Here is a 19,544-nt window from a genome sequence, read left to right on the forward strand (position 1 = left end):
CGGAGTCCGCGCCATTTTGGCTATTCTTCTATCCATTTGAATGGTAGTTTTTCACTTTCTTCCACGTCTTTCAGGTTTTGGTTGCCATTTTAAAGCATTTGCGATCATTTTAGCTGAGCAGCCGATCATTTTCTGCACTTCTTTATATGTTTTCCCCTCTCCAATCAACTTTTTAATCAAGGTACGCTGTTCTTCTGAACAATGTCTGGAATGACCCATTTTCCTCAGAATTTCAGAGAGAAATGCACTGTAACCAGCATGTACAACATTTGCTGCCTTCCTTCCTTAAATAAGGGCAATAATTGCCACCTGTTTTTCAAAGAATGAATGACCTCACTAATAGAACTCCACACTGCTATTATTTTAAACATGTCCCTTTCAATTAGTGATTCAATGACACAGAATCAGCAGCATGCATGTCATGACTGTTGGGTCTGTTGGATTTCTATTACTCTACTACACCTGCTAGTAAATTATTTGCCATGTAGAAATATCATTTCTACCAAAAACAGTGATTGATCCGGTTAGTGATGTCTGACTGCTATTATTTTGAACACAATCCCGCCCCTTTGTGACATCATCCACCCCTTACATATTTAAGATCTGTCAAGCCAGACCCCCACAACCACCAGCCAGGGTTGTGGGGAAGAGGCCCTTGTTGAGGGAATATGGCCTGGTATGGTTAAGGAGGAGTGTGGGGGTGGGGGATGTTAACTTTGGCATGGGGGTTCCCCTCAAAACCCATACAGTGGGGATCGAAAGTTTGGGCACCCCAGCTAAAAATTTGTATTAATGTGCATAAAGAAGCCAAGGAAAGATGGAAAAATCTCCAAAAGGCATCAAATTACAGATTAGACATTCTTATAATATGTCAACAAAAGTTAGATTTTATTTCCATCATTTACACTTTCAAAATAACAGAAAACCAAAAAATGGCGTCTGCAAAAAAGTTTGGGCACCCTGCAGAATTTATAGCATGCACTGCCCCCTTTGCAAAGCTGAGACCTGCCAGTGTCATGGATTGTTCTCAATCATCGTCTGGGAAGACCATGTGATGTCAATCTCAAAGGTTTTAAATGCCCAGACTCATCTGACCTTGCCCCAACAATCAGCACCATGGGTTCTTCTAAGCAGTTGTCTAGAAAACTGAAACTGAAAATAGTTGACGCTCACAGGTAATGTTCAATTTATGAGGATAAAGAAAGATGTCACAGCAATGTGATAATCAGTGACATAGAATACAAACATGCGTACTACTGTACATAACTAGACAGGAGACAGACTTATAATAGTAATACAAAGCAGACAGCTGGGTAATGACATTCAGGGACTCACATTCAGTTGCTGGAGGAGTTAGAAGAATTCTCTTCATTGTCTGCAGATAGAAAGTATTGGTAACTATGGTTAGTTTCAGCCTACAGAAATATGAATGCCTGCCCTCAGACAGCCTCTTGCACACAGATAGTTTGACCCATCAGTACCAATTCCCACAGGAATTCTGTGATCGGGACATACGTTCACCCACCACGTCATTTTACCTGCCATAGATCTGACCGGCTGCTGGCAGCAGAGGAGGATGCTGCACCTATGCCTCCCGGGAGTCCAAAACACAGATCTGATGCTGATGGGCCAAAGCACCCGTGTGCATGTAGCCTGACCAAACAGAGAAAATGCCACCCCTACTGGGAAGTTCAGTGTGCTACTGTTTCTCCTCCCTCAGCTCGCTGAGCTCCTTATGCAGCTGAGAACAGAGAGAATGTGATCACTAAGACCTCATGCACACAGGACATTAAAAAAAAAAAAAGAACAGAAATAAACCATCTCCTAGAAGCTGTCCTCCTGGCAGCAGCGTTTTTGCAGAAAAAAAACACCTTATGTTTGTAAAAGTATCTAACGCTTTTACAAGCATCAAGCACTTGGGCATGAATTCATTTCATTGGCCAGAATGATAACTTATTCTGGCAACTGAAATGAATTAACGTTCAAGCGCTAAACATGCCTAGCGTTAAGACACGTTTACCCACGTCAAGCGTTTTTTCTGCCAAAACGCTGCTGCTCCTAGACGCACTGACCCTTTTTTTCTTTAATTTCCTGCTGATAAACGCTATTGCTACTAAAAGTCTATGTGTGCTTGGACACATAGGATGACATGGAGGGCTGTTTTGAAGAAGTAAATCCTCTGGAACTCTCTACCCCAATCTATCAGACTATCGCCCACTTTTAGGCAATCTCTGAAAACCTCTCTCTTCAGGGAAACCTATCCTGCCTTCAGCTAATAATGGAAACTTCTATTCCTCCTACCAGTCCATCCCAGACAGTTACTACCTTTTGTACCACCAGCCCCTCCCTCTTAGATTACAAGCTCCCAGGATCAGGGCCCTCCTAACCCTCTTGTATTGAACTGTATTGTTGCTGTATTCTTTTATTTTGTAAAGATCTGAACAAACTGCTGGCGCTATACAAATCCTGTATAATACTAAGAAAATAAATCACCTGACGCCCCTAAACATGGCTGTAAAAAAATGCCCTGTGTGCATGAGGCTTTATAAAAAAAAAAAAAAGACCCCTCCCCCAAAAAAAACCCAGACTGTAGTTATAATGGTCTTTATATCTATACACAAATGTTTTGCCTTTTATTTCTATTTTAAACTGAATGAGTTGTTTTACAAGGGAGGGTTCACATATACTTTAATGAACTGGAAAATAGATAATCACAGAATAAACCCGCAGCATGCAATCTGTTTGTAGATCATTTTCACTCCTGTCCCCAGTGCGATCTCTGTAGACAATCTTGCCTCTAGTTTTATGATTTGGCTTCACAGCCTCTTTAATTAAAATAAAAATCGCACTTTATAGGAGGAAAAACAACCATACATCCCCCATAGCCTCAATATCAGATCAATATGCATCACTCTACAGCTCAGCCCCCATAATATAACACTGCAGAGGGGACAGAACACATAATAATGTTACTTACTGGGAGCCGGAACATAAATATTGCGATCAGCAGGCGTCTTTCCTAAAGAAACACAGAATTTGATACATTAGGAACCAGAAAATTGATTTTTGAAACCTTTCATATATAATAAGTCACACACATATCTTCAATTAATCACAATTTAAAAAGTATACATCTCTATTCTGTATTTGCTGGTACTTTGTTTTTAATGAAGTGGAGACCTTCGGATGGTTTTCACTGATGCTGGTCGGTGAGATTTCCTGTTCCAAATGACATCAATGGTCTTCCAAGATTACCCTAAACTTTAGAAGATAATCCTGAGCAATATCTGTACAATATCTGTTCCAGCTGTTTGCCTGTGTTACCGGAGCCACCCTGGACTTCACTGTGAGGGACGCGGTTTATGAGGATAATAGCAAGAAGCTGTTCTTGTTGTGAACTGTTTATTGAAGTGATGATTCTCAGCCAGACTTCTAATAGAGACCATACTATACAGCCACATGTTACCATGACTGAGCCACATAGACATTGCTGGGAGGACTCCATGTTAGTGCAGCTTTCATCATCTATTGTGTATTATTCTGCAGTGTATTCATGCTTTCCCCATTCTGGACCTGTCTTGCATTATAGATTCTAACATTGTACCTGTTTAGGCTGGCCATACATTATACAATTTTCCTTTAGATTTACCAAAACCATATCATATGAGGTCAAATCTAAACACTTTCAATTTGTATGCAATCAGACAGGCCCTTGTACTACATAGGTGAAGGTAGATCTAAAGGAAATTGAACAAGAAAATTATATAATGTATGGCCAGCTTTAGTGAACTGCAAGTTACAGTCACCGTCTGGCCAATTACCAATTCTGTTACAACTTTAAAATCTAACATACTGAACTAGGGACTGTAATTGGAGAGCTTGCTTTTAGAAATGTTTAATAACAGAACCATATGAAAGCTTTTAAAAGGGATACTAAAAAGGTTCTTTTTTTTTTTATATACAAAATAACAAACATGTTATACTTACCTGCTGTGTGTAGTGGTTTTGCACAGAGCAACCTGCATCCTCCTCTTCTTGAGTCCCCTGCTGGCACTCCTCCTTTCTGTTGGGTGTCCCCATAGCAAGCACCTTGCTATGGGGGCACCCAAGCAGGTGTGTTCTCAAGTCGTTGCTCCGTGTGTCCATTCACACATGGAGCCCCCCCTTATTGGCTGACTTGCTATGATTGACAGCAGTGGGAGCCAATGGCTCCTGCTTGCTGTCTCAGCCAATGAGGAGGCAGATACCCAGGACAGCCAAGGCTGTTGTGCACATTGATGGATCTCGATGGGGTTCAGGCAAGTAATGAGGGGGCTGGGGGCACTGCTGCACACAGGTTTTTTCCCTTCATGCATAGAATGCATGAAGGTAAAAAAAAACCTCGAGCCTTTACAACCACTATAAATATCCCTCTGTGCTGACACATCATTTTCTTCGTTGTCCATATACAAGGGCTTCCTGCTGATCAGTGTGTAGGACTCATGTCTGGTTCTCCTGTATGATGAATAGCGCTCTGGTGTGTAATGTGCAGTAATCTCACCTGAAACGGAGCGTTTCCTGTATATGACGACTCCAATAACGGCCCCGATAATCAGCGCTACAGCAACGACCACAACAGCCCCGATAATATAGGAGTATTGTCCTTAGGGGGATCTGGGGGAAACACAGAAGTAACATGATGTGAGATCTACTGACAGTCTTGTGTATTTAGTCCCAGAATCAGCTGATTGCAGGTCATAGAAGCACATTGTTCCTGCATTGTTCCATCATATCATTACAAGTGCACATTATAATTCACTAAATGAGATATAATGGTCTATAATGAAGAAACAGACTCACACATGGATGATGTCAGTGCCAGGAGGATGGATTTGAGCACAGCCAGGTCCACAGAGATTTGGGTTTCTGGAATGTGTAGAACAGACCTGACACTCCATAAACATGTGTGCGGTGTTGGGGGGAACATGAAGGATAACAATCACCAGTCCACCATAAATAACACAGTGCAGTCAGCAGGCATGAGTGTGATCATTGTGGAAGGAACACCTCGGGAAGGGTGCAAATTCTTCCAAATCATTTACAAAGAGAAGGTGTGCTAAAGAGGTTCTATATACAGAATAATGTCTGTGTACAGCACAGTGCACTGGTATGGTACAGCAACTAATAGTAGAAGCAGATAACTGGGGCCCATTCTCACTGTAACAGAGCTTTCTGAATGGACCATCAATGCACCTCATTACACAAAAAAGGTCCTTCCCCATTACTATACAGCCCAGCTACAGGAGTTAGTCAACATCTACCCTTGTAGTGGGAGTAGGTCTAGGGGGTAGAATCAAACAATATAATTAACCCTCACCCCCAGTCCAGTGTTGTCCTCTTCTCCACCCAAAGCTCCAGCCTATGTGTGGACCTTTCACTATTAACTGTCAATGGAGGGGGCAATAGTGCGACCACGGCCATGAGCAGCTTAGCCACTTCTGGAGTTTCTGGTGGTTGTACCGGTGTGATGCCAGCAGCTACAGGCATCACCCTGATACAGTTTTTTAGAGCTGGCGGTCGGCTCTCTTGTACAAGCAATCGGAGCAGCTAACTAGCAGCTCAATGGCTTGCACAACCAGGAAGAGAGCCCCCCCCCCCTTCCGCTGCCTTCCAAGGCTCTCTTGGGATCTCCCATCCCACCGGCGTCCTGAGCAACCAGCCGGTGTGTCCGACATTTACTTGGCTGTCATGCTGACCCTCTGGATTCATTATTTTCTAATGTTATTGACCTGGAACAAATATGCAAATCAACTAAGTCAGAGTAAAACTTGGACTCTTTATTTGTATACCTGTTCTAGGTTTGTGAAGCCAAAAGGGTCAGTGTGACAAACAGGCAATTATCAACCAGTCAGCAATGGCAGCCTCTATGGCCTCCTTTAAAGTGTTACGAAACCCAGGACCCGGCATTCACTATATCTGCTCTCCACGGATCCTGCATTCACTATATCCGGTCTCCCCGGACCCTGCATTCACTATATCTGCTCTCCACGGATCCTGCATTCACTATATCTGGTCTCCCCGGACCCTGCATTCACTGTATGTGGTCTCCCCGGACCCTGCATTCACTATATCGGTCCCCCAGGACCCGGCATTCACTATATCCGGTCTCCCCGGACCCGGCATTCACTATATCTGGTCTCCCCAGACCCGGCATTCACTATATCGGTCTCCCAGGACCCGGCATTCACTATATCCGGTCTCCCCGGACCCGGAATTCACTATATGTGGTCTCCCCAGACCCGGCATTCACTATATGTGGTCTCCCCAGACCCGGCATTCACTATATGTGGTCTCCCCGGACCCTGCATTCACTATATCTGGTCTCCCCGGACCCTGCATTCACTATATCCGGTCTCCCCAGACCCTGCATTCACTATATCCGGTCTCCCCAGACCCTGCATTCACTATATCTGGTCTCCCCAGACCCGGCATTTACTATATCTGGTCTCCCCGGACCCTGCATTTACTATATCTGGTCTCCCCGGACCCTGCATTCACTATATCTGGTCTCCCCGGACCCTGCATTCACTATATCCGGTCTCCCTGGACCCTGCATGCACTATATCTGGTCTCCCCGGACCCTGCATTCACTATATCTGGTCTCCCCGGACCCTGCATTCACTATATCTGGTCTCCCCGGACCCTGCATTCACTATATCCGGTCTCCCTGGACCCTGCATGCACTATATCTGGTCTCTCACAGTACACAAAAATGCAATTATTTTAGCAAACATAAACTGCTTAATACCTTTTCTCACCAGCAGTATGTAGTCTTGTGACTTCTATCAATGTCTGGTCGAGCACTGGCTACTCTTGTAGGAGGAGTTTTCATTCTCCTCTGACTATCCTACAAGGCTGCATAACCCCTGACCCTCTGTTTGCACAGCTCTGATTGGCCCCGTGCTGATCACATGCCCCCTCCCAAAAAAAAAAACAGAAATGAAAAACACCCCTATCAATACACAGTAAACAGAGCATGTGTAGACTTGCCACTGCTGCTCTAACTATGGCTGATGGATTGGGAAACGCAAAAGAAGGGCAGGATCAGAGAAGACAGGATCAAACAGCCTTTTTTACACAAGGCAGAGGATTACCCTCTTAAGTTCCACAGTGAGTATAATAAGTATGATTTACAACATATACAGACTGATTTTACTGTTGTGGGTTTAGTAACACTTTATATGTAAATTCTCAGTTATGTATGAACTAACCCTTTAAATCCAGAGTTACCGAGGTACAAAAGAAGAACAAATCCCTCCATTGGCAATGTTACAGAACAGAACATGGGAGAAATACTTTTGCTAATGATTAATATATCAAGAACAATATATCTTATATATGTGACAGTGATCATTGGTACAATATGAAATGATGACATGCCAATGACATGGAGATTCTGTAATTTTCTACAGATAACCATACAAAGGCAGATCTTTCATTGTAAATGGATTTCAAATCTCAACAAATCACCGACCAGCCTCAGTGCTGGAAATGCTACCCCAGATACTGCTGTGTAGGTCTGAATGCTATTTCTGTATTTCAGTACTTTGTTTTGTTCCTCGGTTGCACTCGTTCTCATTCATTTAGTGACACAAACACAGCCGGCTTATTACAAAGGATGTTTCCATTTTAGCATTACTTGTGATAAACACACAGGGGGAGATTTACTAAAACCGGAGCACTCAGAATCTGGTGCAGCTGTGCATGGGAGCCAATCAGCTTCTAGCTTCAGCTTGTTCAATGACAATAAAACCTGGAAGCTGATTGGTTTCTATACAGAGCTGCACCAGATTTGAGTAATTTATTATTATTATACAGTATTTATAAAGCACCAACAGTTCGCTCAGCGCTGTACATTACAAAGGGGGACAGAACATGTGACAGAACAATACCAATACAATGCAAAACATGAGGGGATTGAGGGCCCTGCTCTTTGGAGCTTACAATCTAGGAGGGAGGGGATGGTGGCACAGGAGGAGATAGCTGTGGGGGATGGAGTGGTAGGAAGAGTGGAGGAGGTCGGCAAATTAGTAGGGGGTGGGGTAGGCTTCCCTGAAGAGATGGGTTTTCAGGGTGCGCCTAAAGGAGAGGAGAGTAGGTGATAATCTGATGGGTTGGGGCAGAGAGTTCCAGAGGATGGGTGACACCCTGGAGAAGTCCTGGAGGCGGGCATGGGAGGAGGAGACCAGGGAACTAGAGAGAAGGCGGTCTTGTGAGGAGCGGAGTGTGCGTGTTGGGCGGTACTTGGATATTAGGTCAGTGATGTAGTACGGGGCAGTATGGTGGACGGCTTTGTACGTCAGTGTTAGGATTTTGAATTTGATCCGTTGCGCAATCGGAAGCCAATGGAGGGATTGGCAGAGGGGGGTGGCAGAGACGGAGCGGTTGGAAAGGTGAATGAGTCTGGCAGCCGTATTCAGGATTGACTGAAGAGGGGATAGCCAGCGGCGAGGCAGGCCAGTGAGGAGGGAGTTGCAGTAGTCCAGTCGTGATATGATGAGGGAGTGGATGAGCTGTTTAGTGGTTTCTGGGGTTAGGAACGGGCGGATTTTGGCGATGTTGCGGAGGTGGAGTCTGCACGAGTTTGTTAAAGAGTGGACTTGGGGCTGGAAGGATAGGTTGGAGTCCAGAATGACACCAAGTACTCTGGCCTGCGGGGCGGGTTTGATGGTGGCGTTGTTGGACGTGTTTGAGAAGTCAATGGGGGGTGGTGTCCGGGCTGGGGGGAAGACAAGAAACTCGGTTTTGGAGAGATTCAGTTTAAGGAAGTGGAGTGACATCCAGTCTGATATGTCGCTCAGTAGGTGTGTGATTCGGTCGGAGACTGAGGGGGTGAGGTGGGGGGTTGAGAGATAGATTTGTGTGTCGTCGGCATAGAGGTATAACCCCGTGGTGTATGGACAGATAGCAGAAGTCCTACTCACTCACCCCATTTCACACTGAGAGTCTCATCCCCCAGGCTGGTGTGGTCCACATGACAGAAGTAAGTGTCTCCCTCCTTGGTTGGGACTTCCACGCTGACTCTGGTCTGATAGGTGCCATCAGGATGGGGGAGAATTGGAGTCATTTCATCTGAAGGAACATGGTCCTCCCCATTCCTCATCCACTTCACATCCACAGGTCGGGGGTGAAACCCGTACACCAGGCAATGAAGTCTGGTCACATCATCCGACTGACGGCGGCCCCACACCTGCACCTCTGGACGCACTGAGAGAGAGAAAACAAGGTATGTGATCTACTGACAAATGTAATCTATGTTCTCCTATGAGATGAATGTGGACACATACAGTATGATGATCTCCAGCATAGAACTATGAGGCCACAGTCCCCACCATTCACTCTAATAGAAGGTGAGCTGTCAGTGATGTCAGTGGGGTGTAGATCCATCAACACAGAGCAGTCCTGAGGACATCCCTTCAGAAGACGATCCATCATGCATCCCATTGACAGGAAGCGGCCTGTCTGACTCCCAGGATGGCTCACACTGATCAGTACTTTTTGTCTTTTAACCACTTGTCCTCTGGAGGATTTACCCCCCTTCCTGACCAGGCCATTATTTGCGATACAGCTCTGCGTTACTTTAACTGACAATTGCGCGGTCATGCAACGCTGCATCCAATGACAATTTTGAAAGATAAAAAAAATATTTTTTTTATTTTCTGCTCTAAAACATAATAAAAAAAAATTAAAAATCAAACTTCATAAAATTTAAACCAAAATGTATTCTGCTACATATTTTTGGTAAAAAAAAAATCCCAACAAGTGTATATTGATTAGTTTGTGCAAATGTTATAGCGTCTACAAACTATGGTACATATAATGGATTTTTTTTTATACTAGTAATGGCGGAGATCAGCAGCTTATAGCAGGACTGCGATATTGCGGTGGACATTTTTACACTGACACTGTGGGAACCAGTGACACGAATACAGTGATCAGTGCTAAAATTAGGCACTGAAACTGTACTAATTACACTGCCTGGGAAGAGGTTAACTTCTAGGGCAGTGGATCCCAAACTGCAGTCAGGGGGCCAGAAATTGTCCTTTGCTTGCCTTTATCCGGCCCCTGGGGAGGGAATTATTCCTCTTACTGATACCAACAATGGGGGCATAATTTTTGCCACTGACACCCACAATGGGGCATTATTCCTCCCACTGACACCAATGATGGGGCACTATTCCTCCCACTGACACCAATGATGGGGCACTGTTCCTCCCACTGACACCAATGATGGGGCACTATTCCTCCCACTGACACCAATGATGGGGCACTATTCCTCCCACTGACACCAATGATGGGACACTATTCCTCCCACTGACACCAATGATGGGGCACTATTCCTCCCACTGATACCAATGATGGGGCACTATTCCTCCCACTGACACCAATGATGGGGCACTATTCCTCCCACTGATACCAATGATGGGGCACTATTCTTCCCACTGATACCAATGCTGGGGCACTATCCCTCCCACTAAAGATGTGACATTGTTTACTCCCACTGACACCAGGACATTTCCTACTTCCACTGGCCAAAGTCTGGCCCCCCTGAAGTCTAATCAATCATCTAAGGCAGGGGTGTCCAAACTTTTTTCAAAGAGGGCCAGATTGGATGAAGTGAACATGGTGGAGGGCCGAACATTTTTCCAAACATTCTTTGAACCATTACAATTAAATGCAAATAAATTATTTTATGCCAAGTTACCGTATTTTTCGCCGTATAAGACGCACCTGACCATAAGACGCACCTAGGTTTTAGAGGCAGAAAACAGGAAAAAAAAATTCTGAACTAATGGACTGCAGACACAGTACAGGAGATGACCAGAGACTGCGGACAGCACAGGGATGACCAGAGACTGCGGACAGCACAGGGATGACCAGAGACTGCGGACAGCACAGGGATGACCAGAGACTGCGGACAGCACAGGGATGACCAGAGACTGCGGACAGTACAGATGACTGCTGACCTTTGGGGAGGGGGGAGCGGGTACCTGAATTTGACAGGTACCCGCTCTTACTTCCGCAGTTGTTCTTTGATCTTACCTGTTCCTCGATCCAGCCGCGCGCTGTCTTCCCGGCTTCTGTAATGGCGCTCGGCATGACAGCCGGGTGCCCAGTGCGCATGAGCGAGAAGCACTTGCGCTTTGTGATTGGTCCGGCGGCTTCTGGGATCTGTCATGTGTCCCAGGTACCACCTTACCATTCACAAAAAGCACCGCTTCTTGCGCATGCGCACTTGGCACCCGGCTGTCATGCCCAGTGCCCACACTACAGAAGCCGGGAAGACAGCGCGCCGCTGGATAGAGGAACAGGTAAGGTCCCGCTGCAGAGCTAAGCGGCCGGCCCGGTATTCTGACACGGCCGCGGTGGAAATACCGGACCGGCCGCTCCATAAGACACACTGACACACTGACATGGAGGGCCGTATTAAACCGACCCTCGGGCCGTAAATGGCCCTCGGGCCGGACTTTGGACATGCCTGATCTAAGGTGATCAAAGGGTTAAGTGTGTACTTAGGTGGTGCTTTTACTAGGGGAGGTGATCAGAGCTGTCTTTAACCTGTTCCCGCCCCGCCAATAACAGAATGATGGCCCAGCGGAATCTCATCGATCTGGGTGGGCATCATAATGTCGTTCCTGGATTGTGTCGTGCTGTGGCGAAATCTGTCACCGGCTGTGTACCTCCGATCGAGCCGATGACAGATCTGTGTACCAGTCCATTGCCAGTACCATGTGACTAATCACAGCACATCACATGGATGGCTTCCTTTCATGCCATCCATTGTACACAATTGTGTCACTAGTTGTGATTGGTCACATGTACAGACTGGGCCAATCACAGCCCATCTGTGTCATGTGATTAGCCGTGGCCAATCACAGCTATTCACAACAAAAAAACCTGAATGAATCAATTTAATTCAGTTAAATGCTTGCTTATAGCAAATAAAATTCTTTGCTATAAGCAATCATGTATAAAAAAAAGAAAATACTGATCACCTCTCCAAAGGAGTACAATGATACCAATAATCTGGTTATTGTGTATTATGAAAAAAAAAAAAAACTAAATAAAAAATTGAAAAACCAAGTATTTTTTTTTTTTTTGTACTGCCACCAGTCAGTGTCCCTGATCACCACCAAACCAGTTATATGATGATGCTGTACTGCTGCATTGGTGACAGTATGTAAACCACCCCCCCCCCCAAAAAAAACATTTGTGAAAAATAATTTTTTAATTTCTTCATTTTCCAAAAAAATGGCAAAAAAAATTACAACTTCAAAAAACTTGCCACGCCTCTTACTAAATACCTCCGACTGTCTACTTTAAAAAAAAGGGGGTCTTCTGTACTGTTCTGACATTTTTGGGCCTCAAGAAATTAGATTGGCCATCAGTACATCAGGATTGATTGATTTTCAGACATAGAACATAGTTTGTGGACTCATCATTTTAGCTTTCCTACAGAATAAATAATTGTAAAGGAAATTTGCTAATTCTGTATAAAAACTGTATTTTATTTTGTGTGCTTTGCCTATGTATTGTACACGGCACTCTGTGCACACGGCACTAATAATGTTCTCATTACATGTTTGCATTCTTTCAAGCCCTGATTTGAATTTACCTGCCTATGTAATGCCCCTCGTTACTGTAAAATACAGGATTGTCTCAATATTTTGTTAACTTGTATTGGTGAGAAAAGTCCAAAAAAGAAAGTCCTTCCAGCTCTTGCATAATCAAGATACTGTATATATCCATATACATATGTATTCACATAGACTAACAATAGTCTGTTTATCTCACTTTTCCCAATCTAGAACAAATACAAATCTAACAACACAATTCTTCTATTAAGATCCAACACATTCATACAAATGTTAGTAATGTTAATAAGCAGATATTAGGTTATGGAAAGCTTCTAACAGTTACCATAAAGTACAATTGTAATATTAATGTGATCCCTACATAATCATGTGTATAAAATACTTCAAATACAAATAAACACAACAGTTATTTGGAAAGATGCCGAGTGTAAGGTTTGTGTCTGTTCCCCACTGCAGTACAGTGATCCCTCGTTTTTCGCTGTTAATGGGGACCAGAACCTCCCGCAAAAGCTGAAAAACCGCGAAGTAGTATTTGCCCCTAGGAATTTTTCTGTATGCGGGTACTGTACAAGAATGTTTTAAATATGTAAACATCATGGACTAGACTGGCGAGATACAACAAGGGAAGATGCTAAGTGAGGCTGCAATGATGCGCAGACAATCAACTCACAGGGATAAATCCACTCATACTCTTATTGGTCGATGTCACACCGGAAACCAATCACGCGCCTTTATGAAAGCCCGTGGTATGTACAGTACTCTGAGTCAACTCATCTCTTTGGTTGACATGCAGGGATCCTTCTCTTTTGCGCATCAACATGAAACAACACTCCTTTCCACAATGTGGCTGCTGACCCGCGAAGTACTGAAGCCGCAAAACATGAAGCGCGAAGTGGCGAGGGAACACTGTATTTATTAACAACCAGCCTACCGGGCACTTAGACCCCCTTCCTGCCCGAGCCAATTTCCAGCTTTCAGCGGTATCACACTTTGAATGACAATTGCGCGGTCATGCAACACTGTGCCCATATGACATTTTTTATCATTTTTTTGTGACAGATAGAGCTTTCTTTTGGTGGTATTTAATCACCTCGGGGTTTTCTATTTTTTCTTAAACAAACCAAAAACCACTGAAAATTTTGAAAAAAAAAAGTTTTTTCTTAGTTTTTGTTATAAAATTTTGTAAATAAGTGATTTTTCTCCTTCACTGATGTGCGCTAATGAGGTTGTAGTGATGGGCACTGATAGGCTGCACTGATGGACACTTATAGGTGGCACTGATGGACACTGATGAGGAGGCACTGGTAGGTAGCACTGATGGGCATTGAGAGGCATCACTGATGGGCACTGAAAGGCAGCACTCATATGGCACTGATAGGTGGCACTTATATCCGGCACTGACTGGCACTGTTAGGCGGCACTGATACATGACACTGACTGGCACTGATGGGTGACACTGAAAGGTAGCTCAGATGGGCACTGATATGTGGCATTGATGTGCACTGGTAGGCACTGAAATGTGGCACTGGCAGGTAGAATGGATGAGCACTGACACATGGCACTGATGGACACTGACAGGTAACACTGATGGGGCTACACTGATCATCAGGGCACACTGATCATCAATGCCCTGATGATCAGTGTAGATGTCCCCTCTGAGGAATGCCAATTACCGGCTCTCCTCTGTCAGTGTGACTGCTCGTGAGAGAAATGCCGATAACCTGCATTTCCCTGTTTACATGCGATCAGCTGTGATTGGACACAGCTGATCACATAACCGAGCCGACATCTTTGGCTTTTTCCATAGATCAGTGATCCGCTGTGTCTGAGGGACACAGCGCACCGCCGATCGCCACGCGCTCCCAGAGCCACGCATGCGTGGTGAGAATTGGAAGACGTCATATGACGTCCTCCCAGAACGAGAGAACCGCCTTGCGCCCATCATTATACTATATGGCAGGCGGGAGGTGGTTAAATTGGAACCACTGTCATGGAAATTTTGTATTGTTGGTCGAACTTTAAATGTGTCATATATTCGTGTTATTCATATGTCTCTCGTGTGGCTTAATTAAAGCTCTGAAGGCTGCAATTGGGCCATGCGCATGTACAATGTATGTATTACAGTACTCGGCTTGGTAATGGATGAGATGGCAGATCTGCGCTTATAGACCGGCGTGTATACCACCACGGCATTCCATGCGAATGCTGCTGTCAGTAGACCGTGGGCCTGTATCCACATATCAGCAGCATGGTACCACGTGGGCTTCATAACGCAATGCGCAAGCGGTGTGAACTCCACGTGTAGGCTTATGCATATCTTACAACCCATTACCAACTTGAAACTGTATCTTGGATGGATGTGTTTTAATAAAGATCGTATCGGGCCCATCCAGGTACAGACTGATATTTTTAGGGAGTGCTTGTGCAGAGAATTTTACATACCAATAGAAGCTAGTAGGACAGGAAATATGACCTCAGATGGCTCATAGGGGGGAAGGGGAGGAAGTCTGCTGACCTCAGAAGGTTCATGGGGGAGGACCAGTGATAGATAATAGGAAAGGCTATGCTCCAATTGGAATGTACATCTTCTGTATAGGCAATCCCCATTGCATTGTTCGGTGGGAGGGGTTTGACTTTATTCATGTGGGGGGCATGTGTGTATTTTTAATAAAAACAGAGAGCTGAGCCTAAAGCCGGCCCTTATGTGGATTGCAACCAGCCTTAGAGTGTCGTGTGATCATTCTAGGGTAACGGAGCTCCAAATCACCTACAAATCAACAGGACCAAAGTATTTGGATGGGCAGGAATCGTGTAGTTTGGCTGCAGTCGTGGTAAGCGAAATTCACACAGCTTTATGGGGGATTTCTGCGCATCCAACTGCGAGTACTCACGGTAAGGAGAAATTCGTTAAAGCGAATTTCCAAGACAGTTTGGCGAGCCTGGTGGATACTAACGCGTATTCTTGCGTAGCTAACCTAGAACGAGGGGGGAATGGCCATCATGAACTAGCAAAAAGTATGCCGGCACATTTCAGGTCTCTCTGCCATTAAGAGGATCGCTTTTTGCGTGTTCGTGTGGCTGATTTCGCTCTCTGTTAGCTAACAAGAAATACCGCTTGGCAAGGACCTCATTTTTTGTCCTAAACTCTTGATTTGTGGGTGAAAAGACAAGGGTTTGTCTCTGCTGAGAGCAGCAGGAGGGGTGGGTTTTGGTTGGCTGGATTTGGTCAAGTTTAAAAATCTTCCAACCAAAAATTAAACGGGTATATGTTTTAGTGGGTAAAAGTTGTTGCATAGTGTTAGGTAAGTATTTGTGGGCTGTAGGTACTGTGGTGATTGCTTTACCCCCTCCACGTGAGGTAATTATTACAGTGCTGAAAGGCTTAGGTTAATTGTTAACTGTTGTAAGATCTCTGTGTGTATGTGATCTGTACAATGTTTTGTGGTACTACTGCTCCCAGCAAGCATGCAGCAGGGGGTCCTTTCTGTTACATGTGCATGTTAGTGTGATATGTTGGTGTTTTATGTCCGTTCTGTGATTGTGCCCAAATTGTGTTGTATGTGTGCTTCATATTGTTGTGTAATTGTCCAGTGTATGTTCTGTCTAAAAGTCTGTTTTATGTAAGAGGCAATTTTGAGGCTAGAGGCTGCCGTGTGCTTCCCTGTGGGGGGCCATTCTAGCGTTACCATGTGCTTCCCTGTGGGGGGTCATTCTAGTATCTGCCATGTGCTCCTCTGTGGGGGGTCATTTTCTTGACTAAACCACATGGACTCCTTTTGTTTGGTGGCCATTTCGTTGGCTACCATATGTGCAGTAATCTCTATGCAATGTGCATGAAGTTTCCTATATGCATTTGACCCATATTGTGTTTTTAATCCAAATTTTTTACAGTTTCATTTGTTTGCTTTTAGCTTTAAATTTGCGTATTGCCAGCCAATTTAAAGTGTATTAAGCGAGTTTTCCCTTCACGTGTTCCACATTTAATGAGCGCGGTGTAGTCTGGGTTTTTGCACATAGATTTCTTGTATAGTGATTATGTTTTTCTTGTGTTTTTCCTGTTAAAAGTAGTTCCTTATTGTAAAGCGGGTTTGTTTTAAGCTGCTGTGTCGCGTGTTTCACGTCCAGCAGACTTTTTGTGTAAACGGTTCTAGGTGGTTGCAGTAAAGATTGCGTGTATAACGTGGATCGTTTAGCGGTGCTGATAGGAGTGATTTTTGCGTCAGCAACAAGGTTACTTTTGGCGCAGTTTTTCGGTTTACCTCTGTGTAATTGTTTTACTGTGAAACGTCCCGTGTTTTTCATAAGGATCCACTTTGTCCTTTTTAACAGTTTTTCAGGTTGAAAAGAGTTTTTTTTCTGTGTGTATTAGGAAAGTTTTTTTCTTTACACAAATTTCCTAAAGGTCAGTTAGTAGGTTTCTGCCCAACCAGTGACCCCTAAGTAACATCCAAGAACCCCTCTTTTTGTTTTGACTTGTGTTAGCTTCTGTGTGCAGGGAGAGAAAAGCCACTTTCATCATTGTGCGGTGTGGCCTGCCAAACACAGTGGGTGATGAGAGCCACATAAATTACGCTGTGCGAGTGGGCGGTCCAGGGAAGTCCTGGTCACCACAAACACTTCGGGTGGTCAGGATCACACAAATTGCGCTGTGGGAGTGGGAGGTGTGCTCTCAGTCTGACCGCCACTTGATGCGCTTCGGGTGATCGATAAGTATCACATAAATTACGCTGTGCTGGGAAAGTGGTGGAATCAGGCCTCTCGGTAGGATCCCACCGAGTGCTCCAGGGGGTAAACAGGTACCCGGACGCGGGATATATACCAGTGACTAGTCACGATGGGCAGTAGTCAGTCCATGAAGAGAGAGGGGGAAGCAGCCCTCTTCAGGGTAAGGACAGCTGCACAACTGATGAAGGTGAGTTTGGGGGGGAAGTCTACAGAACCCCTCAAAAGGTGGAATAAATGGTCGAAGGGTACCAGATGGGAAATTCCCCGGGAAGGTACATTTGACGCATGGAGGTGGGAAAAATTCATCTCTGAATTTGAACCACGGATGCAGGCGTCAGAACTAGAGATCGCACAGCTATGGCTTCACAGGTCAATCCGATTAGGGAAGCAGGGCATACATAAACTGGTGTCTGTCCGGAAGAACCAGGTGATGTATACCTGGCCTCCAGAGGGAATAAAACAGGAGGATCCAGTGTCAGAGGTGGAGGAAGCTCTTTCAGGGCTGACTCTACTAAGGCAGGCAGGATCAGGGTCTGCTGGGGTTCTCCAACAACCAACAGTGGCTGAGATAAGTATAACTGCACCTGTCTCTTCTGTTAGTGACGTCACTCTTGACATACCTTCTGTGTCTTCTGTCTCTATGCCTCAGCCTCTGCCTCTACCTCTCCCTTCTCCCTGCTTCACCCCAGCTCCTTCTGTTTCCAACTATGAAGCCTACTCAACAACCGATTTGCAGACTATCTGTGAATCAAGGGGAATAGACACCCGGTTAAAAAAACAGGGCGGATTGCATCAAAGCGCTACGAACCACTGATCAGACCCCTGCCCCCCAGCTATACCCTGATCTGAGGGACCTCAAACCTGAAGGTGCAGTAAGCGAGGTGGTTAATCTAAGCCCACCGATGAAGCTGGGCCAGCCCTTGCACTCTTCCCGGACCGAGGCCTATCCAGTCAGGGTGCAGCAATTTGAAGGTCCTCCCAATGCACGGGGGGAACGGACTTTAGGGGAACGGGTAGTTTGGCATGTCCCTTTCACCCCGGCAGAGATCCGCACTATTCTGGCTGAGCTCCCGGACTATCGAGTCAATCCGAGAGGATTTGCTCGAATGTTTGGACAAAACCAGTTTAGCTATGGTATGAGCGGGTCAGATTGTGCACAGATCCTACGGGCAAAGGTGGGCATGGAAGTGGCCAGTACAGTGATTGCAGGGTGCTCTATAACCACGCATGAGGAGATGACTTCAGGGGGCAAAGAGTTCTGTACACAGCTAAAGGCAAAGCTTCCAGAAATGTATGGTGCTACCTCTACTACGGACATGATGAAGCTCACCCAGGGTCCTAATGAGGAAAGCGCCTGCTTCTGGCGCCGTCTCAAGCAGACGGCACTGGATGCGGATCTGGAAGTTGGACCTGATGCTCCAACTGAAGGGGTAAAGGTGACCGCGACGCACATTCTGTTGCGGGCCAAATTTTTGGAAGGCATCAATATTAAAATTCGGGAAAGGCTGGTTCTGGCCCGACCCGAATATAATGAGATGTCTATCCCTGCTATCCTTTCCACTCTTGCGGCAATAGAGAGGGAAATGGATAGAAGAAAACAAGACAAGGCCAAAGTTCTTATGTCCCAGACCCCACACGAAAAACCAAGGGATCTGGGTCACAGGAAGGATAGGCCCCCACCCAGGTGCTTCCAGTGCCACCAAACGGGGCACATGAGGAGGAGCTGTCCCCAATTACCTAAAGGTCGGTGGCAGTTCATTCCTGATGAGTCCTCCGCCCCTATGACCACCATGGTAAGTAACTCCTATGAATTCTCATAGGAAGTTGACAAATCGGTGTCGGCCCAGATCCATCTTTTTCTAGAGGAATTAAAATATCCCCTCCCTTGCCTCACTGACACCGGTGCAGCAAGAACGGTCCTGCAAAAACAGGACATCCAAGGCAAGGTACCCCTCTCAGGGGAAAGCTCTCCTAACCCCTACTAACCTCACTATCAAACGATGCACTATTCTTAACCCAGCTTCTCTTCTTCCTGTGTCGGAAGATGAGAAGGGGGGGGAGGACAGAAATGACAGTGCTGAATTTTGCAACACGACTAACAATACTAACACCTCTTCTGCTAACATGTCTTCTTTGTCCACTACTAATCTCTCTTCCAAAGGACACGACTGCATTTCTTTGGTG

At 45.3% G+C, this 19,544-nt stretch overlaps 1 protein-coding gene across 2 annotated transcripts in view; it reads right to left on the minus strand.

Annotated features, from left to right (window-relative positions):
* Positions 1-19,544, minus strand: part of LOC149440901 (class I histocompatibility antigen, F10 alpha chain-like) — a 40,906-nt gene that overhangs the window by 6,974 nt on the left and 14,388 nt on the right. Inside the window, exons 2-5 of one of the 2 annotated variants that reach the window (XM_089658010.1) lie at positions 8,968-9,246; positions 4,541-4,653; positions 2,978-3,019; positions 1,336-1,375 (exon numbers count right to left, since the gene is read on the minus strand). In XM_089658010.1, the coding sequence (XP_089514136.1) occupies positions 4,598-4,653; positions 8,968-9,246 (335 nt within the window). In that variant the 3' untranslated portion in view covers positions 1,336-1,375; positions 2,978-3,019; positions 4,541-4,597. The remainder of the gene's footprint in view (positions 1-1,335; positions 1,376-2,977; positions 3,020-4,540; positions 4,654-8,967; positions 9,247-19,544) is intronic. The other variant, XM_089658011.1, reaches the window with a different exon arrangement.

The sequence above is a fragment of the Staurois parvus genome, unplaced genomic scaffold (genome assembly GCF_062004578.1).
Source record: "Staurois parvus isolate SC_StPar_1 unplaced genomic scaffold, SC_StPar_1.0 ptg001049l, whole genome shotgun sequence".
NCBI lineage: Eukaryota > Metazoa > Chordata > Amphibia > Anura > Ranidae > Staurois > Staurois parvus.